This window comes from Linepithema humile, chromosome 4 (genome assembly GCF_040581485.1).
Source record: "Linepithema humile isolate Giens D197 chromosome 4, Lhum_UNIL_v1.0, whole genome shotgun sequence".
NCBI classification, from domain to species: domain Eukaryota; kingdom Metazoa; phylum Arthropoda; class Insecta; order Hymenoptera; family Formicidae; genus Linepithema; species Linepithema humile.
Window position 1 is genome coordinate 10,859,249 of NC_090131.1, and position 24,273 is coordinate 10,883,521.

The following is a 24,273-nucleotide window of genomic DNA, read 5'->3' on the forward strand; positions in this document are numbered from 1 at the left end:
AGTATCGTAGTGGAAGGGATATTCATGGTGCCAACTAGCTCGAATTGGCATTACTGAGTCCGTGCGAAAGAAAAGTATCGTGAAATCTGATCAGAACGTAACAATAAATCAGATTTTAAGTAGAAAATATTTATCTTATTTACAAACATTATATTTTTTTGATAGCATGAAACCAAGAAAGAATACAACATAATTTATTTTAAACATACATTTAATTGCAATATTTACAGTGTATTTTAAAACATTGTAATTACAAAAATACTCTTGCGCATCTCACACATGCAATAGTAGTCCTAAAGATACCTCCCCGAGAAGATATTACACATATGCATATGTACAATATATATTTATATATATGCATATCTCACGTTACAGATAATACTTTCATATTTCTCTGCAAGCGCTATTTATATTAAACTCATCAAATTAAATATATGATACAGTTACAATTATTGCAATATAGTGAATCCTTGATTTTACGGACTCCTATTTTCGGATAAAATTTTGAGAAATCCGGACAAAATCTGAGAACTTCAAAGATATTTAGAATTTAAACGGCTCATCAATAATTCGTAAGATAACCAATAGACAATATACATTGGTTAGGGTAGAAGACAAGCGCATCCTAATAGTATTGCTGTATGAGCCATGTTAATAGCCCAACACATCACAAATCAGCGTATTTGAGCAATAACATGGTAACACAATAGTCGTTTCACTAATTGTATTTAACTTCGGAAAATTCAGACAATCAGACCATTGTTCTCCCCTATTAGTCTGTAAAATCAAAAGTCTACTACATATTAAGAGATTCGAAAACACTTATTTATTTCGTTACTATATTGGATCTTAATTATGGTTGTCATTTATGCAAAGATAATATCATCGAGTTGACAATATGATCATGTCAACATTGAATGTACGCGTAATTCTCATTCGTACTTTATTTAAAATATTATTTTTTTGACAAGAACGGTTATTTATTTTTCGGCAATATAAAAATTAAAAAATCTAAAACTAACCAAAATAGAGATTTTTAAAGACAGAAGAATTCAGTTATACATTTTAATGTAATTTATATTAATGTTTTCCATTTTTTAGTGAAAAATAAATCTTGCAGTAAAATGAATTTATTATACTACAAAATTGAAGAAATCTTTAGCAATATAAGTTACTTAACAATTATTTGTGTATACAATAATACTATTATATTTAACTCTTAACTACACTGGCGGGGTACAAACGTACCCCACCGCACACAATTACGCAAATATTTCTTGCGTGGCACAAGCGACGTTGCTGCGCCTCCATGTATTCTCAAAAACATCAACTTTTAACATTTCAGTTAAAATTTTTATCAAAATTTGGAGTACAAAACTACCCCGCGGGTGTAGGTGTAGGCTAGATTTGGCCAGTGTAGTTGAGAGTTAATATTGAATAAAAAAAGCATTGATTTAGATATTGTATATTATTAACTATTATTATTGCGTTCAATTATTTTTTGCGCATTTGGGCTTAAGCGGTAATAAGGTGATTGATATTGCAAACGAAAATAGTCTAATTAAGAACTTGTTGAAAACATTCCGATAATATTTTGACGATATTCCATTTATATTTTAAAAATATTCAATATCTTGAGAGAAAATCCTTTCTCGTTCGAGATTAGTACGTGATGTGTCACAATATATACTGTTATATAATAATATAATCACATATTTTAATTGCATTATGCAAACACATCTTCAAGTATAGTATTACATATTTAATTTCTTGAAATGCTATTCTTGTAAAAAACATTTTATTATAACATTATCATTTTCATTGTAACACATGAGATGCCATTTTATCCAATTAGAGAAAATACAAAAAGTCGTTATATAAGAGAGAAAATAGGAGATTAGTATCCATCTCTAAAAACTTCCGTGTTTGCATCTCAAGCCAAGTTCGTCTAAATTTTCAAACGAACGGCCAGCTCGCGTGATTGAGGACGCGGTCACCTTCACTCTCGAGCAATTATCTGACCCGGACGTCGTGCCGGTATCCTGCGTCGAGGTGCCAGGAGACTACTCAGGCCATGTGTCTCTTCGTGCTTCGTGCTGGCCGCTGTGCTAGTTTCAACGAAGATTGTTTCGGTCGGCTCTATTTCGCCGGTCGACGTGGCCTCTTCCTCGACAGAAACGGAGTCCTCTTGACTCGATTGGATCGCCGGCAACATCTCCGTTACTTTGCGTCGTGGTAGCAGCGGTGATCTTCTGATCGCCGGTGGCAGCGATGGTGATTTTGTTGTCGTCTTCGGTTGGACTTGTAGTCGATTACGACTGCGCAATTTATTTAAGGGATTTGGCGTAGTTGCGCGCGCTTGTGGTTGACTGGTTTCCACTGGTGCCTGAAAAACGAAAGATTATAAATATATATTTAGTAAATATTAAATATATTTATCAACAGTTCATAGGCATTCTTTATAGATAATGATAAATTCTCTCAATAATTTGAAATTGATTTTTAACGGAAATATCGAGAAAGAGCATCATTTATTCTATTTTTATTTTTTAACGTTATATATTTTTGAAACTAAAAATAAATTTAAAAAATTTAATAGATATAATAAAAAAGATATTGAACCACGTAAGTTGTTCGTGCTAATAATTACAATCTAAACCATTACTATATATACTTAATTTCAGTCAACAATTTGACCCTTCAGTCCATAAATTAATAATTTACAACGTATACAAAGAGAAATCCTACGTTCCAAGCTCGAATGTCTAATATTCTTATCAGTGTGAAGTCAAACAGTAAAAGAAAAATTGTAAATAAAAACGCACGCAATAGTTTCAATTAGATATCCATTATATCTAATAATGTCACGCAGTAAAACTATAAAAATACGCTAACAAAATAATGTATTCGATAGGTAAAAAAAAATTAAAAAGAAAACATATTTGATTTTAATGAAACATGATGTAAAAAATTAAGACAAACGTATTCTCGTTGCCAATGTTTGTTGTTAAGAGGCGAGAAAACAACTGTAAGCGACGAGTATAAAGAATAATCAAAGAAGATGAAACATAAAAAGAAAAGATAGGATTAATAATAAAGGGAAGGAAAAATTTAGAAAATAAATTTTTTTTAAAGAAAGGTAATAAATTAAGGATCGGAAGGAATAAAAAATGAGTTCAGTATCACTTTGTTTATTGAACGATTCTGCCGTTTAATGTGAACCATTTCAGAAATTAGCTCTTTATCCTAAAATCGCTCGTCCAAGATTTGTATTGATATTGTCTCAATCAAATTCATAGTTGGTGTTTAATCGATGGTTAAAAATAACCGAAAGGAAGCACTTTTTTTAATATCAGCCTGATGCTCATGCAATCCTGTCTTAAGTTAGCTTTTAGTTTGCTTAACATAAATAGCATCATAATCACAGTAGGCAATTTTATAAATCACACCGCAATGCAACACCTTATCTAATTTATCTTTACGTATTCTAATGAAAGTATTAAATCTGTTGGCTCTAGAATAAGCTATTTTAAAGTCATGCTTTTTAACTATCGGTACAAATTTTTTGAACACAGTCACATACGGTGAAATACGTTTTGTTCTCAGATAAATTAGCATTAATTAAAAATTTTAATTGATAATTTTATTGAAATCTACTTGAAATTAATTGAGGAAATAGAATATAGCTGTTATTTATTTTGTGAATTACTAAAGCTTATATATATAGTTCGTAAAAACTGTTTGTTAAATCATTTATCACTCGAAAACTATCGATACCACAATACTCTCGCTTTAAAAAATTAAGAATTTGTTATTAAATTGATATCCACATATTTTCCAATATTTTCTTTAGGAAGAATAAGTTTGAGTAAGCTGCTATGTATTTCTAGACATATTTTCTTTTTATATTTTTCTTTTTTGCCTTTTCTATCTCGTTCTTTCGCGTGCTTATCAATGCTTCGCATTTTCTATTCATGACGACGAGGTCATAAAAAATGTTCGAAAGGTAAAAAGTGGTTTCGTGCCGTCTCCTACCGGTTCTTGTTGATGACATTTTGAAAGGCCATCTAGTGAAAGTGAACGTCGAGAGAGAACTTTATCGAGTGACATCATCATGGTATCCTCATACCTAATTTTGCAGAGTATACTTCGACCATGTATACAGATTATATACACGTATTTGAAGCATAATTTTAAATTTGACCTTATCTTTGGTACGCGGAATCATTCGTCGATCGATATCTACATAATTATATAGCTTGTTCGATAATGTCGCGTTTGTGAGATAGTATCAGTATACATATATATCTATTGAGTTAATTAAAAAATTATTTTATAATTATTTTATCATAAAAAAACTTAAAGCTTTTAAAATTATTTTTTAATAAATGTTTAATAATAAAATAATTTTGAAATCCTAGTTTTAGAATTAAATTAAATATTGACCTCGTGAGTCTCCTCCTCGGTTCCCTCTCCGGCCGGCTCCTCGACAGACGTTTCAGAAACTTCCGGTGCGAGTGTCGTCGTAGTTGTTTGTCCCGGTTTCTGCCTCAGATTAACTCTAGCGCCCGGTCTGATAACAGGTCTGATTGCAGGTGTGTTAGAGAGTCTCACGCGAACAACAGATTTTGGAGCGCTCGTTACGGCTTCCGATGCGATCTGCGCAGCGGTTTGACCAATCTCAGAATGTGTTGCCTCCTTGGGTTCTTCACTGCCCGGTGCAGCCGTGGTCGGTCGCCCGCGTCTTCGATTAATATTTTGTTTGTTGAAGGTGGATCGTGTAGTACCATTTGACACTGTACCACCATTCAAAGGCGCCAATGTCGTTGCTGAGATAGTGGTTTTGCCGCCGGAAGGTACACGGAATCTACTGCGGCCATTTGATAGTTTCTCCGTGTTTACTAAACTCGAGGTTTCTTTTTGCACGGTATCTTCTTCGATCGGTTTGTGATTACCGGTTGGTCGAGGTCGTTTGAATCCACTGCCATTTAAGCTACCGCTACCGAAGCGTCCCCGGGTTTTCTGCGTTGATTCTGATGCGGATGCTTCGGTAGTTGTGCTAGTGCTGCCATTGGACTTGAATCTGATGAAAAAGGCATTATTTTGTAATTTTTATTTTTTGAAAAGAAATGTTAATCCGATAAAGAATAGAAAAGATATGAATGACAATTAAAAATATCTCTTTATACTTAACGGAATGAAATTAATGATAAGTGAGATTTTATGTGTAGATAGAAAGGAAAGAAGATAAAAAAAGAATATATATTTCTCAATAACTAATTAATGAGGATTTGTGTTAATTATTTATATAATAAATATATAAAAATTATGTAAAAATTGTATAAATATAAAAAAAGGTATTATTTATAGGTTGTATTTATACAAATGTACCGATTTCTCGAGATAGCTGGACCGCTGATTCCGGGTCGTCGGAATTTCCCTCTTCCCACGGTAACTTGAGTGGTAGTGGTCGATGGTTCTATGGTAGTCGTAGTTGTAATTATTGGTTCGGTTGTTGTCGATGTCGTTGTTGTATTAGTGGATTCCGCAACGATCGTAGTACCAGTAATATCCGTTGTTGTTATCAAGTCGGTCGTGATTTCATCGTCAGGCAGCGTTGTGTTGTCTCCTGTTTCGCTAGTTTCACTACTAGACGCGTCTATCAGGTTGTTTTGTCCTTGTTGCAAGAAAGCGTAAAGATCTAAAGCAACCTTGTCCATGATCGACGAATATTCCGTCGTTGGGTTGTCCGTAGTGTCAGTAGTGATACTGGGAACGGACGAAATTTCGGTAAAATCTTCTCTTCTTGCCTTGTCTTCTAAAATTACATGTTTATTGACAGATCTTTCTGGTGCAGCATCTTCGTCGCTTTCTTCATTGGAGAGTATCGGTTGACCTCTGCTTAGTTCCGTTCCAGTCTAAAAATGTGTTTGTATGTGTAATTTAGAATTTTCTTACGTGGAGTATCTATTTAAGAGAAATTGTCAATTATAAGAGAAAGTGTCAATTATGATGAAATTACAGTGAATAATTACACTAGTTTACAAAGAAAATTTTTTAAAAATTATTTTGAATTAGACAAGGTGTTTTTTATAGATTTTTGGATGCTGAAAACGATGCCGCAAACCAGATCAGAATTTCAAGATAACTTTAACCTTTCTTACGAAAAAATATCAAATATCGCAAAAAAACCCATGTTTTACATATTAAACCTCAATTATTTTGGAATCCTGACGCTGGTGCTGATGAAATTTGGTTTGCGGCATCGTTTTTAGCATCCAAAAATCTATAAAAAACACATTGTTTGGTTCAAAATAATTTTTGACTGTAAACTAGTGTTATCTTTTCTAATGAGATATCTGGTTCAATTTAAATTAAAATATTTATTTTTATTTAGTTCAAGTTTCCGATATTGACTAATTTTTCTGGAAAATTGTATCAAAAAGTTTTTAGTTGTGAAATATAATTTAACATCTGTTCTGGATATTTAGATTCATAATTTTTGTGCATTTGATTTGAATTATATAAACATCAATGTTCCCACTTTTGATATTGGAAATTTGATATATCAATTGAACATATCTACATTCAAAATTTGATTGTCGGGAGAAACTATAACTTAACTTTTAAATAAAAAATCAATTTTATTAAAGCAATTAATGAAATAGTTTTGATAAAATTCAGTTAATTACCTCAAGCATAGGACGTCTTCTAGTAGCAGGTAACGGTGCGTCGTCGATTACTTCTTCGACAGGAGCTGGTTCTTGAGCTCTTTGTGGTTTTCGGGCTCTGATCAATGGTTTCTCTTCAAGGTCCTCGTTAGGAGTAACACCTAGAAATCTAATAGGTCCTTTCGGTAAAGTTTGCGGAAATTCAGGACCTTCTTGGTGAGTTCGGAAACTACTGGAATCAACTAGATCCAAATTTGGTCGTAGTCGATTGCTACGCGCTCGTGAGGGTTCCGTTGTGCCTGTGTTGTGATTTGATCGCGATCTGTTAAAAAGCAAACATATAATTAATTAATTTTTTATATCGAAACGTAGAATTTTCTGTGGCAATAAATGCACTTATTTATTTATTATTTATTATTAAATACACATTTATTTTTAAGATAATATACTTTATTAAATGTGTGGTAAAGATTGAGATTTAATAAATTATTGATTACAATAAATACCGTGGTGGGAAACGAGTGTTCGCGGGTAGCCTTTCTTCAGAAACGTCTTCAGTTTCGACTAATTGTCTGCCCCTGTTGCCACTTCGGTTTGGTATAACCTCGTTATTGCTAGACTCCATGGTGCTCGATCTTTCCACAGGGTTATACTTGCTTCTGTTACTAGTGTTACTTCCTCTTCTAGGTACGGAAGTTGTTCTAGAAGGAATGTCGTAAGAATTCGTCACCGCTGAGCCCGCTGTGTTTGCTTTATTTTCATCCTCCTCGTCGTAATAATAATACACGTATTCATATTCGTAATCTTTGCCATTTGGTCCTTTCTTCACCTGTTAGGTGTAAAAGAAACACAAAGTGATCAAATATTAAATGTAAAATTGTGAAACAATGTCTGGAAAAAGTTTAAATAAAAAAAAATTTCGACAGAAATATATTCAAAATTTTATTTATGTATTATCTTTTAAAATGTTCAGAAAAATAATTATATTTTTATCAATTAGATTAATAAAATTGCCGTTGCCTTTAAGCTTTTAAGACATAAAATACATATTCTTGAAACATAGAACATTTTTTTATACACATCTTTTTTAGTTATTGTTTAAATTATAATATAGAAGCATTTTGATATTATTTTTATAACAATTATTTCCAAAATTTTAATAAAAATAATATTTATTAAAAATAATTTCTGAGAATTTAAAAATAATATTATATAAGTTTATGTAAGATTATATAAGTCTTTTACAATTTGTAAAAGATTCTCGTTATATGCATTTTAATTTATTATATTAAACATGTGGTTATATACAAGGTGGTCAATGCAACTGTGTTGGGTTCTGGCACCTGTAGGAGATAGAAAAAAGGTAAAGACAATAGTTGAATGACATGACAAGACAAGTCAAAATAATCATTATTTACGTTTAAACATTTTATTATCTTACTGAAAATATATTCGCGTTTATTTGTTTCCGTTGGTTGTTTCTTAGAAGAACGGATTAAAATATATTTTTTACACACAAATATAAATATGATCATCCTGATGCTTGATGAAGAGTGATGAAGAATATGAAGAGTATGGAGTGTATAAAGAAATTGATCACAAAATGTTTGTGACACAGTGGAACGTTCAAATATCATTTTGAATAAAGCATATACCTCACTCAAAAATTTCAAATATTTCGTAAAATATTTACTTTTCGAGCACTTTACCCTAATACCTTTACACACAGAATATTTAGAAAAACCTATTTATGTACAAAAAAAAATTTTATTTTATTTTTAAAAAAGTGCAATTGCATTTCTTTGGTGCATCATTGCGCCTACAAAGGAAATGAGTTCATAGAAAAATATGTCTTGTTATGCCATTCAACTTTTGTCTCTACCATTTTTTCTATCATCAACAGAATAATTACTAGAATCCGATTCAGTTGTGTGAACATCTTGTATACAATTTAAGTATAATATTTATAATGTACCTGAATACGAGAATTTGTACCAGCCGGTATTAAACTCACGTCGCCCAAATCGCCAAAGTTCGCATCAGAGAAACGCGCAAAGCCATCTTTGTTGTCTTCTCGAATAATATTTACAGGAACAAAATCGAAGGGACTATTCTTATTACGTGCTTCACGTGGAGTTGTCAGAATAGGTAACATAGTTGTAGGATATTCCGCGCTAAAAGTGTATAAATATAGCATTATTATTAAAACAAAGAAAATTTTCAAAATTTTTTTGTGTACATATTATATAGAGTCATTATACAGTATTGCATATATCTTTTTTATGCCATAAAAATATGTAGGAATATTAAAAACATGAGTGCATGTGAGTGAGAGAATGAACGACGGAGACCCCTATTAAGTTGGATCCCCCACCATCGCCAAATCAAGTCGCACCTATCAATTAATTTAGTGCTAATTATGTGCTAATTAGTTGCCGCAATCCGGATTTTGTTGCTCTTACCGTTTAGCAGGAAATCACGTTTAAAGTGTGGGAGGGCGGGGGGCAGCTTGACATTAAGCTGTCCCCTCCCATATCAAAAAAATATATAGAATGCTCGAATCAAAAAATCATTTATACCAGAATTTGTTGCTATTTTGTTGCTCTAAGATAGCGTGAAAACATTTTGAAAAAATTGTATTATTTACAGTAAATGCGTAGTGTCGTATAGTGGTGTATACTGGTATATCTTAAATAATGCAATTTTTTCAAAATGTTTTTACGCTATCTTAGAGCAACAAAATAGCAACAAATTCTAGCATAAATAATTTTTTGATTCGAGCACTTTATATATTTTTTCCGCTATGGGGAGGGCTAACTTAATATCAAGATAGCTCACTTAATATAAACATCAATTCTTGCTAAACGACAAAAGCAACAAAATCTGGACTACAGCAACAAATTAGCACATAAATAGCACTAAATTAGTAATAATAAATTAATTAAAAGATGCGAATTCACTTGACAATGGTTACGCTGCACCATGTCATGTACATGATCTAAGTAAAATTGACTAAAAGAAATTTGTTGTTTGTATGATTTCGGTATCAAATTAATTTACAGACTCTGTACTATCGAAATATATAAGAAATATATAAGAAATTGAATTTGTTGCTTGTTCTAAAGTATTGAGAAGCGATACTTTGTCGTCGCGGACCGGTACGGCGCGGACTAAAAACGTTATAATTACTTTAAAAAATTTGTTGCTCGTATGTTTTTGGTATCAAATTAATCTGCAGAGTCTGTACTATTGAAATATATAAGAAACTGAATTTGTTGCTCGTTCTAAAGTATTGAGAAGAGACACTTTGCCGTCGCGGACTCCGAATGACGCGGACTAAAAACGTTATAATTAGTTAAAAGAATTTGTTGCTCGTATGTTTTTGGTATAAAATTAATCTACAGACTCTGTACTATTGAAATATATAAGAAATTAGCTGCCCCCCCCCCTCGTATATTCCACAAATATAAATAATATTAAGCTGATACAATATTTTACAGAAAGAAAATATATTTTTGTATTTTTCTGAACAAAAATGGATTAATTAAAATGCTTCATATTTTTTTATACGAGTAAAAATGCAAAGAATTTACTGGAAAATCATAGGATTTAACAGTTGAACAATCAAGCACCAGATACCGTTCTAAATGATCAAAGAAAATAAATTTCCAAAAGAAAATGTGAAAGATAAATCAATATTTTTAACTTTGAGAAATATATATGTAGGAATGCGAATGTATAAGTGTATGTAAATGTATTGATGAGCAAATGGAAAGAATGAGCGGAAGAGATCTGAGCGTATGACGGAAGTGATTGAAGTGTGCGGTATGACTGTCGGCGCGAGAATAAAGCGAGAAAAAACGCGAGAGTGGCGTAGACTAAAGATTGCCGAAGTCAACACAATCACCGAAGAAGCGCAAATGTATGAATCTGTGAATGCATGTGTTTCTATAAAAGCGGGCTTCCCAAAAGCCAAAGAAGAGAGTCTGAAACTGACTATTGTAGAGTGCAGATCGAGCGAGATTATTATAAAGCGAGAACGTTTCTTAATTTCCTCATTTTAACCTAATAAATCCCACATATATATAAATTGTACATAATATATCATATATAATTTAATAATTAAAAATTGTTTTTTGATAAATTATAATTGTATAATAAAGTAAAATAAGACAGCAAATTTAATCTTTCAAACGTTTTAGTATTAACACAAGGATTCAATTAATCGTGTTTATTAACGATTACTATAAACGATTACTATAAACGATTATAAACGATTGTCTCATTATCAGTGTACTTTATTTATTGAAGTATTTCGTAATTAAGCGAGCTAAGAAAATATTTTACCTGACGTAGACTCCCGGAATAATTTCATCCTGTTCGCTCGGTCGTGGCCCGTTAGAGTCAACTTTCTTTATTCCTTTTTCCTGCAAAATCTTTCCTGTATCACTGAAATTTTCGAGCTCGACTCGCGTTTGTCTTTTAGGGGTGAGAATCTCCAGATCATCTTCTTCAGCCGAGTCGAAACGTCTGACAGAATCGAAGGTAGCCATTTTCTTCTCGGTATTCTCATATTTCTGAATAACTTTTTTAGTATGCTTATTGTCTTTAAGCGCAACTCTTTTGTCATCAATATACTCATCATCGTCATTCAATGGCTTTGCTGCATTTTCTGGCAATTTATGCGATGTTACAAATTCTGAAAATCCATAAAAATTCTTAGGTTTTTGATCAATTGTCAAAAATTCCGAAAATGATATTAAAGGATTTTTGGTTGATTGTAAAATCTGAGAAATTTATAAAAACTTATGAGTTTATTTTACTTGTTAAATTAATTTGTTCTATATTTGTGACGGTGATTATATGAAAGTGAGCAAATAAAGTGAGTCACATATTTTTAATTTTGAGATATTTCGATTATTGCGTTTGTATGTACCTATTAAAAAATATTTTTTTTTAATGTAACAACATATTTTCGGGAACACTTATTCCAATAATGTAAATTTCTTCCGTGCTTGTAAATTTTTCGAGTAGCTTATAAGAAAATATGAAAAATAAAAATATGAAAATATGATAATTGAATTTTATTAAAAAACAAATTAACAAATATGTCTATTTATATTTACATTTTATAATTATAATTATGTTTAATTAATTTTCAGCAATATTCTAATTTTTTTTTTTCTTTTTTTGATAGTAAGATTTCCAATTTCAGAAGTCTCGAGAGCTTTAACATATTAATAATATGTGAGCACCTCAGAGATGAACTTATTAAGTCACATTTTTTCGAAAAATGAGTTATTGTTATTATAAGATGTTATACTCCAATTTTTACCCAATGGCAAATGTTTTCAATGAATATTTTTATTTCAATAGAGATTTTGACTGTATAAAGTCACATTCATCAAGTAAACAGTGTTAAGTCACATTAAAATCATATTCTGTAATCACATAACTTTATTTTCTGAAACATATCAAAGTTTGATGTTATATCTGTGAATACAAAAAAATCTGTAAATCATTTTAAGTATTTTATTGACATGAGAAAATATAAAAAGCGAAAAATTTCTTTAGATTCTTCTCCTGAAAAATTATGTTTATGTGAAACTTAACACAGTTACCTTTGATGTGCTCATATATTATTTTATCAGGAGACGCGGTAGTGTCTCCGGCTAAGTTAAAAAAATGACATTACTAAGTCTTTTATTCTGCGCCCTCAAACACTGAAAAAAATGTTTTGCTGATGTAGGTAGATTTCTAGATGTCACAACAAAAATGTATCGCTATTTTTTGTATCTGCTAAAATATTGTTTGTCACATCTAAAATTTATAACAGCAACATTCTAGCAATATCTTCTAGAAAATTTAGGTCTCATTGCCAAAAAATAATAATTGCATTGAGTAAATGAGTTTTGATACTGTAGCTAGAACGAGCTATATTTCTTGTGAGAAATATAGCTCGTTCTAGCTGCCGATTATAACGGGCATTATACAAATTATGTTAGATGTAAGGATCATACTCCCATAGCAAAACAAATCACAGTGATATCATAATGATATTACTCTGTGACGCTCAAATATGTCATAATAAAATCGTGGTGACATACGAATGTCTGCTTTATCACAGATATAATGTCGCTGTGACATTATTGTGATATGAAAAATAAAATAAAAATATAAAATAAGAAATAGATATTTATCTACTTAATTTCTGAACAATCAGTCTATCTAAATTTCCTGTTTTGATTTAGATATTAAACTGATAGAAAGTTATTACATCTTTAATATTATTAGCTGCCTTTTGCAAGTTTGATATAATTCTCATGATTAAAACTTAAATACGAGATAGATAGCGCATAAATGCGTCACATAGCGGCAAGCAAACGAACTAATGACTAAATACTGTTTTTGGAATGTTGTAATATTTCTGCGACATTTGATGTCATATTATGATGATATCACCACGACTGTAACTATATAATGATATCACTGTAACTTTCTGATAATGTCACAATGACATCTCAATTTTTCTGTAACCTTGTGACTCTATTGTAAGTCTGTTGTAATGTCACTGTGGTTTTTTTTGCTATGGGGGTATATTCAGTTGTCTCTCGCCGTTAGTCTTTTTGTGTACCACAGTCAAACTTTGTAACAACTATTAGCTTTAACATGAATAGGCGTCGCAGGAAAACTTTCTTTCTAAATTTCACAAATAGTTCATATATAAATTCTGTCTCTGTCATTTAGATTGATTAAGTGCCAAACATATTCGATATCACAGTATTTGCTAATTATTTATCTACTTTAGCTAATTTTTCGCACCCAAAAAATTTTTGCTGTAGTTGCAAAATTATTTTTTTCAGTGTGTGTGTGTGTTATGTCATCAGATAGGTTTAGATAAATAAATTTTATATAATAATACCGATCTTAATTTTCTTTGGCTCAAATTACTCGTGGCGATGGCACCTTTTAGGATATGCTATGTGTTATTTAAAATTTCTTATATTTTAGTTGCTACAAACTCCCGAAAAGTCGACTTCACTGAAAAAAAATAATCTTGCAACTACAGCAAAAATTTTTTGGGTGCGAAAAATTAGCTAAAGTAGATAAATAATTAGCAAATACTGTGATATCGAATATGTTTGGCACTTAATCAATCTAAATGACAGAGACAGAATTTATATATGAACTATTTGTGAAATTTAGAAAGAAAGTTTTCCTGCGACGCCTATTCATGTTAAAGCTAATAGTTGTTACAAAGTTTGACTGTGGTACACAAAAAGACTAACGGCGAGAGACAACTGAATATACCCCCATAGCAAAAAAAACCACAGTGACATTACAACAGACTTACAATAGAGTCACAAGGTTACAGAAAAATTGAGATGTCATTGTGACATTATCAGAAAGTTACAGTGATATCATTATATAGTTACAGTCGTGGTGATATCATCATAATATGACATCAAATGTCGCAGAAATATTACAACATTCCAAAAACAGTATTTAGTCATTAGTTCGTTTGCTTGCCGCTATGTGACGCATTTATGCGCTATCTATCTCGTATTTAAGTTTTAATCATGAGAATTATATCAAACTTGCAAAAGGCAGCTAATAATATTAAAGATGTAATAACTTTCTATCAGTTTAATATCTGAATCCAAACACGGAATTTAAATAGACTGATTGTTCAGAAATTAAGTAGATAAATTTCTATTTCTTATTTTATATTTTTATTTTATTTTTTATATCACAATGATGTTATAGCGACATTATATCTGTGATAAAGCAGACATTCATATGTCACCACGATTTCATTATGACATATTTAAGCGTCACAGAGAAATATCATTATGATATTACTGTGATTTGTTTTGCTATGGTGGTATGATCATCACATCTAATACTCAAAAAAATATTTCGCTGATGTAGTTAGATTTCTAGATATCGCAACAAGAATGTATCGCTATTTTTCGTATCTGTGAAAACATTGTTTGTCACATACAGAATTTATAGCAGTAATGTTCTAGCAATAGCTTCTGAAAAATTTAGGTACCATTGCTAAATGTTATTCATTGCATGATCTAACACGTGATTGATCTTATATAGATAGGCGCTTTAGAGAAACTTTCTTTTTAAAGTTCACAAACAATACAGATATATATTCTGTTTCTGTCATCTAAACTGATTAAATAATTACATATACAATATCACAACAGTTGCTAATCATTTATCTGTTTTAGTTAATTTTTTACACCTAGAAAATTTTAGCTATTATTGCAAGATCATTTTTTTGAGTGAACATAATTTGTATAATGCGCCCGTTATAATCGGTAGCTAGAACGAGCTATATTTCTCACAAGAAATATAGCTTGTTCTAGCTACAGTATTAAAACTCATTTACTCAATGCAATTATTATTTTTTGGCAATGAGACCTAAATTTTCTAGAAGATATTGCTAGAATATTGCTGTTATAAATTTTAGATGTGACAAACAATATTTTAGCAGATACAAAAAATAGCGATACATTTTTGTTGTGACATCTAGAAATCTACCTACATAAGCAAAACATTTTTTTCAGTGAATAGAAAAATAAGTCTTCCTCAAAAAAATTAAATGGTCATTTGTTGATATTTTTGTTGAAAAAGATTTTCAAACGGCTGTAACTTTAACTACTAACAATAAAAATTTGTATCAACTTTCTAAAAATAGTATTTTAAAATATCAAATCTCTATTTTTAAATGCATTTGGCTGAATTCTTTTTTTTCTGATTTTAATTTACGTTGATTGATTACGAAGATACAAAGTTAAAGTAAAAAGGACTATTTTTTTCTTTCAACCCTTGATACTTCGGTAACGAAAAATCGGACAATAACCGTCGACTATTCAATTTAAAGAAAAAGTTTCAAGCTTTTTAATGCGTATAATAAAGTTTTTTTTAGAATTTTTATACATGTACACACTCGCAAAGAAAAGCAAAAAATTTTTATTTTATTGGGCTCTTCTTTTTTTGTAAAGTAAAGTCCGAAAAAAGATAAATTTGGTCAAATGCATTTAAAAGTAAAGATTTGGAGCTTTAAAATGCTTTTTTTTTAAATTGATACAAAGATATTTTTGTTACAAAAATACGACCAAAAATTGTCTTTTTTTTTCAACAAAAATCAAGTAATTTCTTAATTTTTTTGAGAAGTGTATATTAAAAATATACACCAATATTCTAGTTTTTTTTCTTTTTTGATAATAAAATTTCTAATTTTTAAAGTCTCGAGTGCTTTAAAATATTTATAAAATATTATTTTATATTATTATATAAAATTTATTTACCTGAATTACTATCTGACATATTGAAAGAATAAATACTTTTTTTATCATACAACATAAGTTTATCAGGGGACAGTGACTTACAAGGAAACAGACGCAAATGTTTCCCTCCAATTTTGACGAGCTTTAAATATGTTGTAAAGCAGCTCAAAATAAGAGACACGTATTTTTTTTATCTGTTTTCTCGCACGTTTAGGGTTGAAACAACCCCTACAAGCTAAAACGGTTTTTTTTTTGTTTTGACTGAATATCGTCAAGACTGTAAGAGATATAAAAAAATGTTTTAAAAGTTGCATGGTCTTTTATAAGCTTTATAACCGCGTAGCTAGATTTAAAAAAAATTATATATTTATTAATTTACCCCCCACCCCTTATTATTTTTACAAATTTCAAAATTTTTATTGTGACAAAAGTTGTAGCATTTTTTACGCTGAATACAATCATATATGAATTTATTATGTTTCGAAATCGCATCTTTCAGAAATAAGCCGTCAATATCGCACTATATGCGTCGCGCTAAAAATATTATTGCGCAACACAAGCGCGGCATAAACGATATGTCATGCAGCGCGATGCATATAGTACGATATTGACGGCTCATTTCTGAAAGATGCAATTTTGAAACATAATAAAATTATATATGGTTGTATTTAGCGTAAAAAATGCTACAACTTTTGTCATGACAAAAATTTTGAAATTCATAAAAATAATGAGAAAGGGTGAGGGTAAATTAAAAAATATATAATTTTTTTTAAATTTAGCTGTGCGGTTATAAAGCTTATAAAAGACCATGCAACTTTTATTCAAAACATTTTTTGATATCTCTTACAGTTTTGACGATATTCAATCAAAACAAAAAAAAACCGTTTTAGCTTGTAGGGGTTGTTTCAACCTTAAACGTGCGAGAAAACAGATAAAAAGAATGCGTGTCTCTTATTTTGAACTGCTTTACAACATATTTAAAGTTCGTCAAAATTGGAGGGAAACACTTGTGTTTGTTTCCTTGTTAGATCACTGTTAAAATAAATGTGAACATTGTTTAACAGCACATTGACCAACGCCATTAAGTGATTCAATTTTGAATTATTTTTCAAAAATAGGTATATGTTGTTATAATGTTGATCGATGTAACATAAAGTAAGGAATAAATTCAATTTCCAGATTTTTTACTGAATCCACTTTCATAATAACTGACACATTTGAAACTTGTAAATTAATATGTACTTTCTTTATATTTCTGTTTAAATTAATATCTAATAAGTACCTTCAATTGGAATAGCTCGAGGCGGTTGATATGTTGTTGCTATGACATTTTTTGCTCGAGTCAAATTGTCACCGGATATCTGCACAATGTCCGATGAACTATCAGCTAGCGTGTACGTAATGACACCACATATTCTGCAAATTTTAATATAATGATACATTAATAAAGTTGAACTGATTATTTTCAATTACTATTATGCTGGTAATTATTTTTAAGTTACAAAGACTATACGGATGTTTTTTACTGTTTATTTTTCATATTTTTGTATCATAAAGATCAGTGTTAATACAAAAAAAAAAAAAACAAGAGAGAGAGAAAGTTATCATATCATATCATCGTGAATATATGATGATACATCAGCGAAAGTGATAAAACGCATGTGAAATGCAAAGAAGCAAAGAATAAACGCAAGGCGATGGAATGCATATAACTAATGCAAGGCTTAACGTGGTGAAAGTTCACATTTGATCGTCGAATCACAGACTTTGTTCGACTCATCCGGTTCTCTCAGTTGGACCACGCTCCATTCTTTACACTTATTGTGTGAAAATTAAAGTTTACTCACAATGACGAGAAACTTATGTCATTCACAAGAATAAAAATCAACAGTTTGAAGAATTTCGTAATTTTACATAAGTGTTTGCAAAAGTAGTTTGAAAAAATTTACTTTGTTGAGGCAAGAGATATTTTGCACTAGCGTAAAGAAATCATTTGATGTTTCAAAGAACTTCATTATTAATTTAATTATAAGGAATATTAAGATCGTTTATCAGCAGATTCCCGGATGCCAGTATACGATCTTGTTTCTCTTTTTTTCTCAAGATCATAATTAGTAACTGCAAGACACGTAGCGAAAAGAGTTGATAAATTTTAAACATTTTAATATTTACTTATTTTACATTCAGTCAATAACATCCCGACATTTTAATTTTTATTATTAATGTGCATAAATAATCTGCATAAATTTCTTGTTGCTATTTTTTATGTACCATTATCTCATTTAAAGGAAAAAAACGTGCTTTGTTAAATATTTTTTTAAATTAAAATAGCGACACTGTTATAAAATTGTGTAAGAATATTGCAGAAAAAATATTATTTCTAAAAATATTGAAGATTAAAAACATTTTGTTTAAATAACCAATTTAAAAATGCTATGTTTGTAATAATACTTTCTACATAAGCATAAGATTCTTCTAAAGAAGAAGAGAAACAAATCTTAATAAGGTCAAAGAAAGAGTAGCAAGACAATAAGAATCTTGATTTCGTGGCGATGCATTCACAAGGACGATCGGTTACTATCGATTTTCTCCATGAACGAAGGAGAGCCGCTTCTGAAATTAGCACGAATGTCTAAAGCCTTTTTTTTACGAAATACAGCTAGCAAGGGCATCTTGTGGTCATAAAATTGACATTTTAAAAGTGGTTTTTTGACGCAATGCCAAATATGTTCTTTTAATGCAAACTGTTAGGATTATTCATGTATTTTAATATTATGGCAGTTTCTTGCTGCCACTTGTGATTCCTTGCTGAATTATTATTTTTATAATACAAAGATGTAAATCTATTTTTGATAATTTCTTGAATCGTGTAAAAGTTTCATTCTAATTAATATGTACATTATGTTTTTTATTTGTGATTTTTGACTATTTTTATTTTTATCATAATTTGATAAGTATGCATCCTGCAATGATAATACTTACTTAATAAGAAAAATATATCTATTAACAGATGTGTGTCGGGATTATAGATTAATGTCTAGGTGCAACAATAGGTGCATTTATTCGTTTTTTATTCTTTCCTGTGCATAACTCTTATTAGACAAAAATAATAAAATCTATAAAGAGTACAAGAGCGTTTTTTTTTAATATCTTATTAACAGTGCACTTATATACATCCACATAGTTAATATAATTCATTTTTTCAGTTTTTTATCTTTTACAAAAAAATTAAACTTATTGAGATTTTTAAATATTCAATTAAATTGTAAATATTATTTTTTAATATTTATTTAAATTGTATAATCTGTAAAAAATTATAGACAAAGTATGCAAAAGCAAGTGTAATTGATGGTATGACATTTTTCTTGTTTTTTTATTAACGAAGAGACCATTTGGACTGCGCAAAAATGAAAGGTATTATATTTTGGCATTTTTTAAAAATAAAAAACTTGATTAAAAAAATTGTTTTATTATATTTTAAAAATACATATTTTACTGTTATAAAATAAAAAATAAAAAAGAATAATGTATCTAATATAGTTTTTTTTAATCTAATATAGCCGCTTTAAAAATCTGTTTTTCAAAGCATAACATTAGTATGTGCAATGTTATGTAAAAAATATTTATTTGAAACAAAAAACATAAGAGTGATTTTTAAAGAAGGTTCTAGCTATCGTCATATAAAATTTTTAAAAAATTCGAGAAAAAAGAAAAATTACGCATGTTTGAAAAATACTTCAAATTTTAAGAAAAAAATTCTTTTATTTTGTATTTTTTTCAAGAAGGAATTGTCATAAAATAAATTGTACGTACGACAATAGAGCACACTATTAAAAATATTCAGTAAAAATATTCAGTAATTCAAATTAATTAGACCAAAGCTAATTAAGATATGCTGCACACCAGTTCGATAAACTTGATTTTGACAAAAATGCGATTAAAGTTTTAGTGACAATATTAACTTAGAATCTCGCATAGCAAAACTCGTCATAACTTGATAAATTTTTCGAATTTTGACAAGCGACTTATGGAAAAATATTCTAGAAAGTTTAAACTCTCTTTTTAAATAAAAAACAAAAATTGATGTTTTGAAAATTTTAAAGTGATCTCTTCTTTTAAATAGTAAAAAGTAAAAAAGCGCGCGCGCGTTCTTAGCTTCCTTTGTTAATAGCACTTGCAATAAAATTTAATACAGGATTAGTAAATGACTGTGTTTAACTAACATTTACAACCCTATTTATAGCTTTCTTCGTTAGTTCGGGATAAAGTTTTTTTGGTTTTAAATTTTTCCTTGATGGATAATCCGAAATCTCAGCTTTCTATCTCATTATATAATTTGAAGAAAATTATTGAATGAGTATATAAATATTTATATATGTATATCAAGAACCATACATTTTCAGCAAATCATTTTTCACTTATGAAATTTTTGATGAACTAAAAATAATTTTTTTTTGTCAAAAAATGCCAAGAACAATTTTCTTGGTTTATGTTTAAATTCTTGCAATGCGTTAGATTTACTTTCAACTGATAAGACAAACTTGGAAACTTATATATTTAAACAAATTAGAATCTTTGTTCACACTACTGAAGTCAAATGCTTAAAAGATTAATTTATCTCCCTTTTTTTAAGTTGAAATAAATCTAGAGATATAACTCAATCTTGAATTGAAAACGGAGACTTAACGCAAGAATTTATCGTGAAACCATATGGAGAAAGCGGTTTCGCTTACAAGCGTATCTGCATAAATATACTGCATGTACGTAGGTATCTCCAGTGGCACGAGACATTGGCATTACGTAAGTCACAACACATTACCGCAAAAGCCTATTACTAGCTCGTAAATATTTCTTTTTCGTGTGAAATCTTTTTCTCCTACGAAATACAGCTTTCTGCACATAAATTTGTTAAAAGTTAGTTGAAAGAAGTGACGAAGTCAAATGGCTTGTAGTTTCTATTAATTTCCCCCATTCTTATATGTTGTATCAGAAATTACGAAAATATATATTCAACGTGTAAAAGTATTTGCAGCAATTTAATTATTTAAAAGAGATGCAATGATACATTTTATATCATACACAGAGTTTCTAAATCGCTATAAATGTTTTTATTGAAGTTACAGTTTTATCTGTAAATGTAGTGAAATATTTATCAACACATTTATATTCAAATCTCCATTAATAAAAATATATTGCAAGTTATGCAGATCATTTATCGCAGATAGCATTATTATAAAATTAAAATACAAATAACAAAGTACTTAACACTTTCGCGGCCGCTCATGTATTTTTACATTTATATTTTGGTATAAGTCAGTAGCCGGTCACGTATTTTTATGTTTATACTTCGGTATAAGTTAGGAACCGGTCACGTAATTTTACGTTTACTGTTTTTTGCATCATTGTATTAGGTCGTGTAATATGAAATGTCAGATTTTACATCAGTTCAATATAATAGAGTGGCTCCAAGCGTTGAGCAGAGCCGAATATATGTATAACGGTCGCGAAAGTGTTAATAACGCAGATCTATTCACTTAAACTTTCTATTATATTATGTACAGTAAGTTTTTAATTTTATAATTTTTTGCAATAATCTTACAATATGAGATATACAAATAATGACATGTTTTATCGCAAAAGGCTTCAAATTTACGTATTTGTAACGCTTTCGCCAAAGTAATGTGAATCCATAGTACATACTTTACCATTACTCACTTATTTTACTTTGGTTTTGAATCTTGTTTGAAAAACCTGGTATAAATAAAATATGTTTAAATTTAAAAATTAAAAACATGCATTGAATTGACTATTTAATTATTTAATTAATTATTTAATATATTTTTTTATTAATATTATTAATATTATTATTATAAATTTAAATAAATAGTATTGATCTAATTACATTAACAATGTTTCTATTATAAGTTATTTCTGATGCAAGCCTAATAAGATATATTTTTTATATACAATACTTTTGAAAATATAAAAAATGTTCAAATATATTTAGTGTGAAAATTTTTTACTTACTCTTCATATTTCAAAAATTTTTATATGATTAAATTATGATCTAGTTAGACTGATTTCTATTCTTGATCGATAATTCAAGATTAATAATTTAAAATTAAGGACAATGTCTGGAAGTTTCTCTCAAATAAATCACATGTACACATCCTTATGAATGAAACTGTGAGTAATCAGTGTATCTAAAAGAGTGAGTCGCTGTTCGTGCGCACGTTTCGCTACAATAAGTTGTAACTCAAAAGCGTAATATCTTTTGCCCATGAAAAGCCGTTTACTTTTGGATCGATAATCGTTTATAATCATTAACCAGGATTTTGTAAGTCATTTTAAATGAGACCTTTTTTCGCTATTTGCATCAGATACAACAGAACTGATGCAGATTGATGTGGATTTTATAAATGTTGCATACGTGTGTATCAATATGTATGTGTGTAAATAATTTTCTCGATTTATTAGTATGTCCTATAATAATTACCGCGCTATCAAACAATCATTAAAATTAACAATCGATAAATCAGCTTTGTTTTGTATTTTTCGGAACAGAATGCAAAATAAGTTGTATATTACATTGAAAAAATATTACATTGAAATTATAATACAAATATAAAATAATATAATAATAATATAAAACAAAATTTGATAATATCAATTGATGAAATTTGATGATGAATACCAAACTAGATATTTGAATGAATAAAAATGACGTAAACAGAAACTAATTTAGAAGTGCAGTGCATAGCGTGTTGATTGGATACGCATCAATTAAAGACACGCATGAGGTATTTACTGAAACTTAATTAGTATTTTCAATAAAAGAATATAGTAATGTAATAAAAGAATATATTTTCAATGTAGAAGAAACATATTAATGAAAATTAAGATTCAGATGAATAAATTGTGTCAAATCTGTGTTATTCGTGAACAATTCGTATTCAGTAATTAAAACTCTTCATAACTTTTTAGATTTTTAATATTTTTTAAATACTGAAAGCTTTCAATTTTTATAAATTTTTAATAATTAAAAATAATAATTTCTTTATATAACTTCTATTTATATATGGCGATGCGTATTCTAATTTAATCTAATGTATCATCTCTATATTAGCTAAATTTTTAGATATCAATAGATCAAATTACTTAACCATCATTTAAAGCTACCTACAGAACTATAGAGTTAACTATATATATAAAAATTAAGAAACTCTCTTTTATATCAACGGTTACGTCCTTTGAATATATTGATATTTGGTATATTTAATATATAGAATATAATATTAATATATAGAAGATAATATTAGAATACATATATTATATATATTATATATATATTTCAATATTTTATTATCATTAAATTATTTAATTATTATTATTATTAAATTATTTTTGTGTTTCCAAAAAATTGGGAATAATGTTCTTTCTAAAATGACCAACCTATATTTAAGTTCTTTACAAAAAATTTAATTTTACTCGAATTGAATTTTCACATGCGTCCGCCGAAAATCGTAAGATAAGTATTCAAAAATTGATTAATAATTGTTGATTAGAGTACTTACAGAAGTACGCTTCTTAACCACATGTCTGCACCACACACAATTTTTTCCCTTTTTTACTCGCTTTTTTTCTGCTAATGTCGTGGAAGGCAAACAGCTGGTTGATTTAAAGAAATGAAACTCTTGTTGATGAATCAGTATATACCCGGCGTATATCAGCACTCTCGACGATATCGGTATATTCTCTTTTTTTCAATTACTACCGATGTTTTATATATATTTAAATGTATTGTCACCGAACACTTGTGATCATATCTCTGCCCTTTTCTCGACCGATTTTAATCGACACTTGTTTTCCAGGCGTTAAGAGACAGTTTGCAGTTACTGTAGCTGCCGTGATGCGTTCACCGGGTGAGTGAATTCTCCGACGTGACCTCTGTTAAGTTTCGTGATGCGACTTCGACGAGACGCGGTACGAATGAACCAAACGGATGGCGAGGCGAATGCATCGAGATAGATGGAGAGAAAGAAAGATCGAGTGAGAGTGAGTGTGTATTGAAAGAGGGAGAGAGAAAGAGAGAGATAGAGAGAGAGGGAGGGAGGGAGAGAGGGAGGGAGGGAGGGAGGGAGGGAGAGAGAAAGAGAGAGAGAAAGAAAAAGTGGGAAAAGGAGCACTAGGTAAAAGTAAGAGGTAGCCGAAAGATGTGGTGAGGGTATGAGAACGGTGGCAAATGCAGGCCTCTACTTATACCGCCACCCACCACGGCCACCTGAAGACTTCCCCAC

General features: G+C 29.7%; 1 protein-coding gene across 1 annotated transcript; it reads right to left on the reverse strand.

Annotated features, from left to right (window-relative positions):
- Positions 1 to 205: 205 nt before the first annotated feature.
- On the reverse strand, positions 206 to 24,168 carry LOC105669276 (mucin-2). The gene is made up of 9 exons (XM_012362149.2): positions 23,551 to 24,168; positions 17,259 to 17,392; positions 11,019 to 11,370; positions 8,647 to 8,845; positions 7,178 to 7,500; positions 6,693 to 6,993; positions 5,392 to 5,918; positions 4,447 to 5,083; positions 206 to 2,386 (listed from the first exon to the last, which is right to left on the reverse strand). Exons 1-9 carry the CDS (start codon positions 23,571 to 23,573, stop codon positions 2,000 to 2,002), a joined length of 2,883 nt encoding a protein of 960 aa, XP_012217572.1. The 5' UTR covers positions 23,574 to 24,168; the 3' UTR covers positions 206 to 1,999.
- Between the last annotated feature and the right edge of the window lie 105 nt (positions 24,169 to 24,273).

What these genes read in the sequence shown, in the direction of transcription:
- LOC105669276 (XM_012362149.2), bottom strand. Translation starts at nt 23,573, where the DNA reads ATGTGGTTAAGAAGCGTACTTCT. An exon ending in TGGTTAAGAAGCGTACTTCT is followed by an intron (nt 17,393 to 23,550) that starts GTAAGTACTCTA and finishes TAAAATTTGCAG; the next exon opens with AATATGTGGTGTCATTACGT. An exon ending in GTACAAATTCTCGTATTCAG is followed by an intron (nt 7,501 to 8,646) that starts GTACATTATAAA and finishes TACACCTAACAG; the next exon opens with GTGAAGAAAGGACCAAATGG.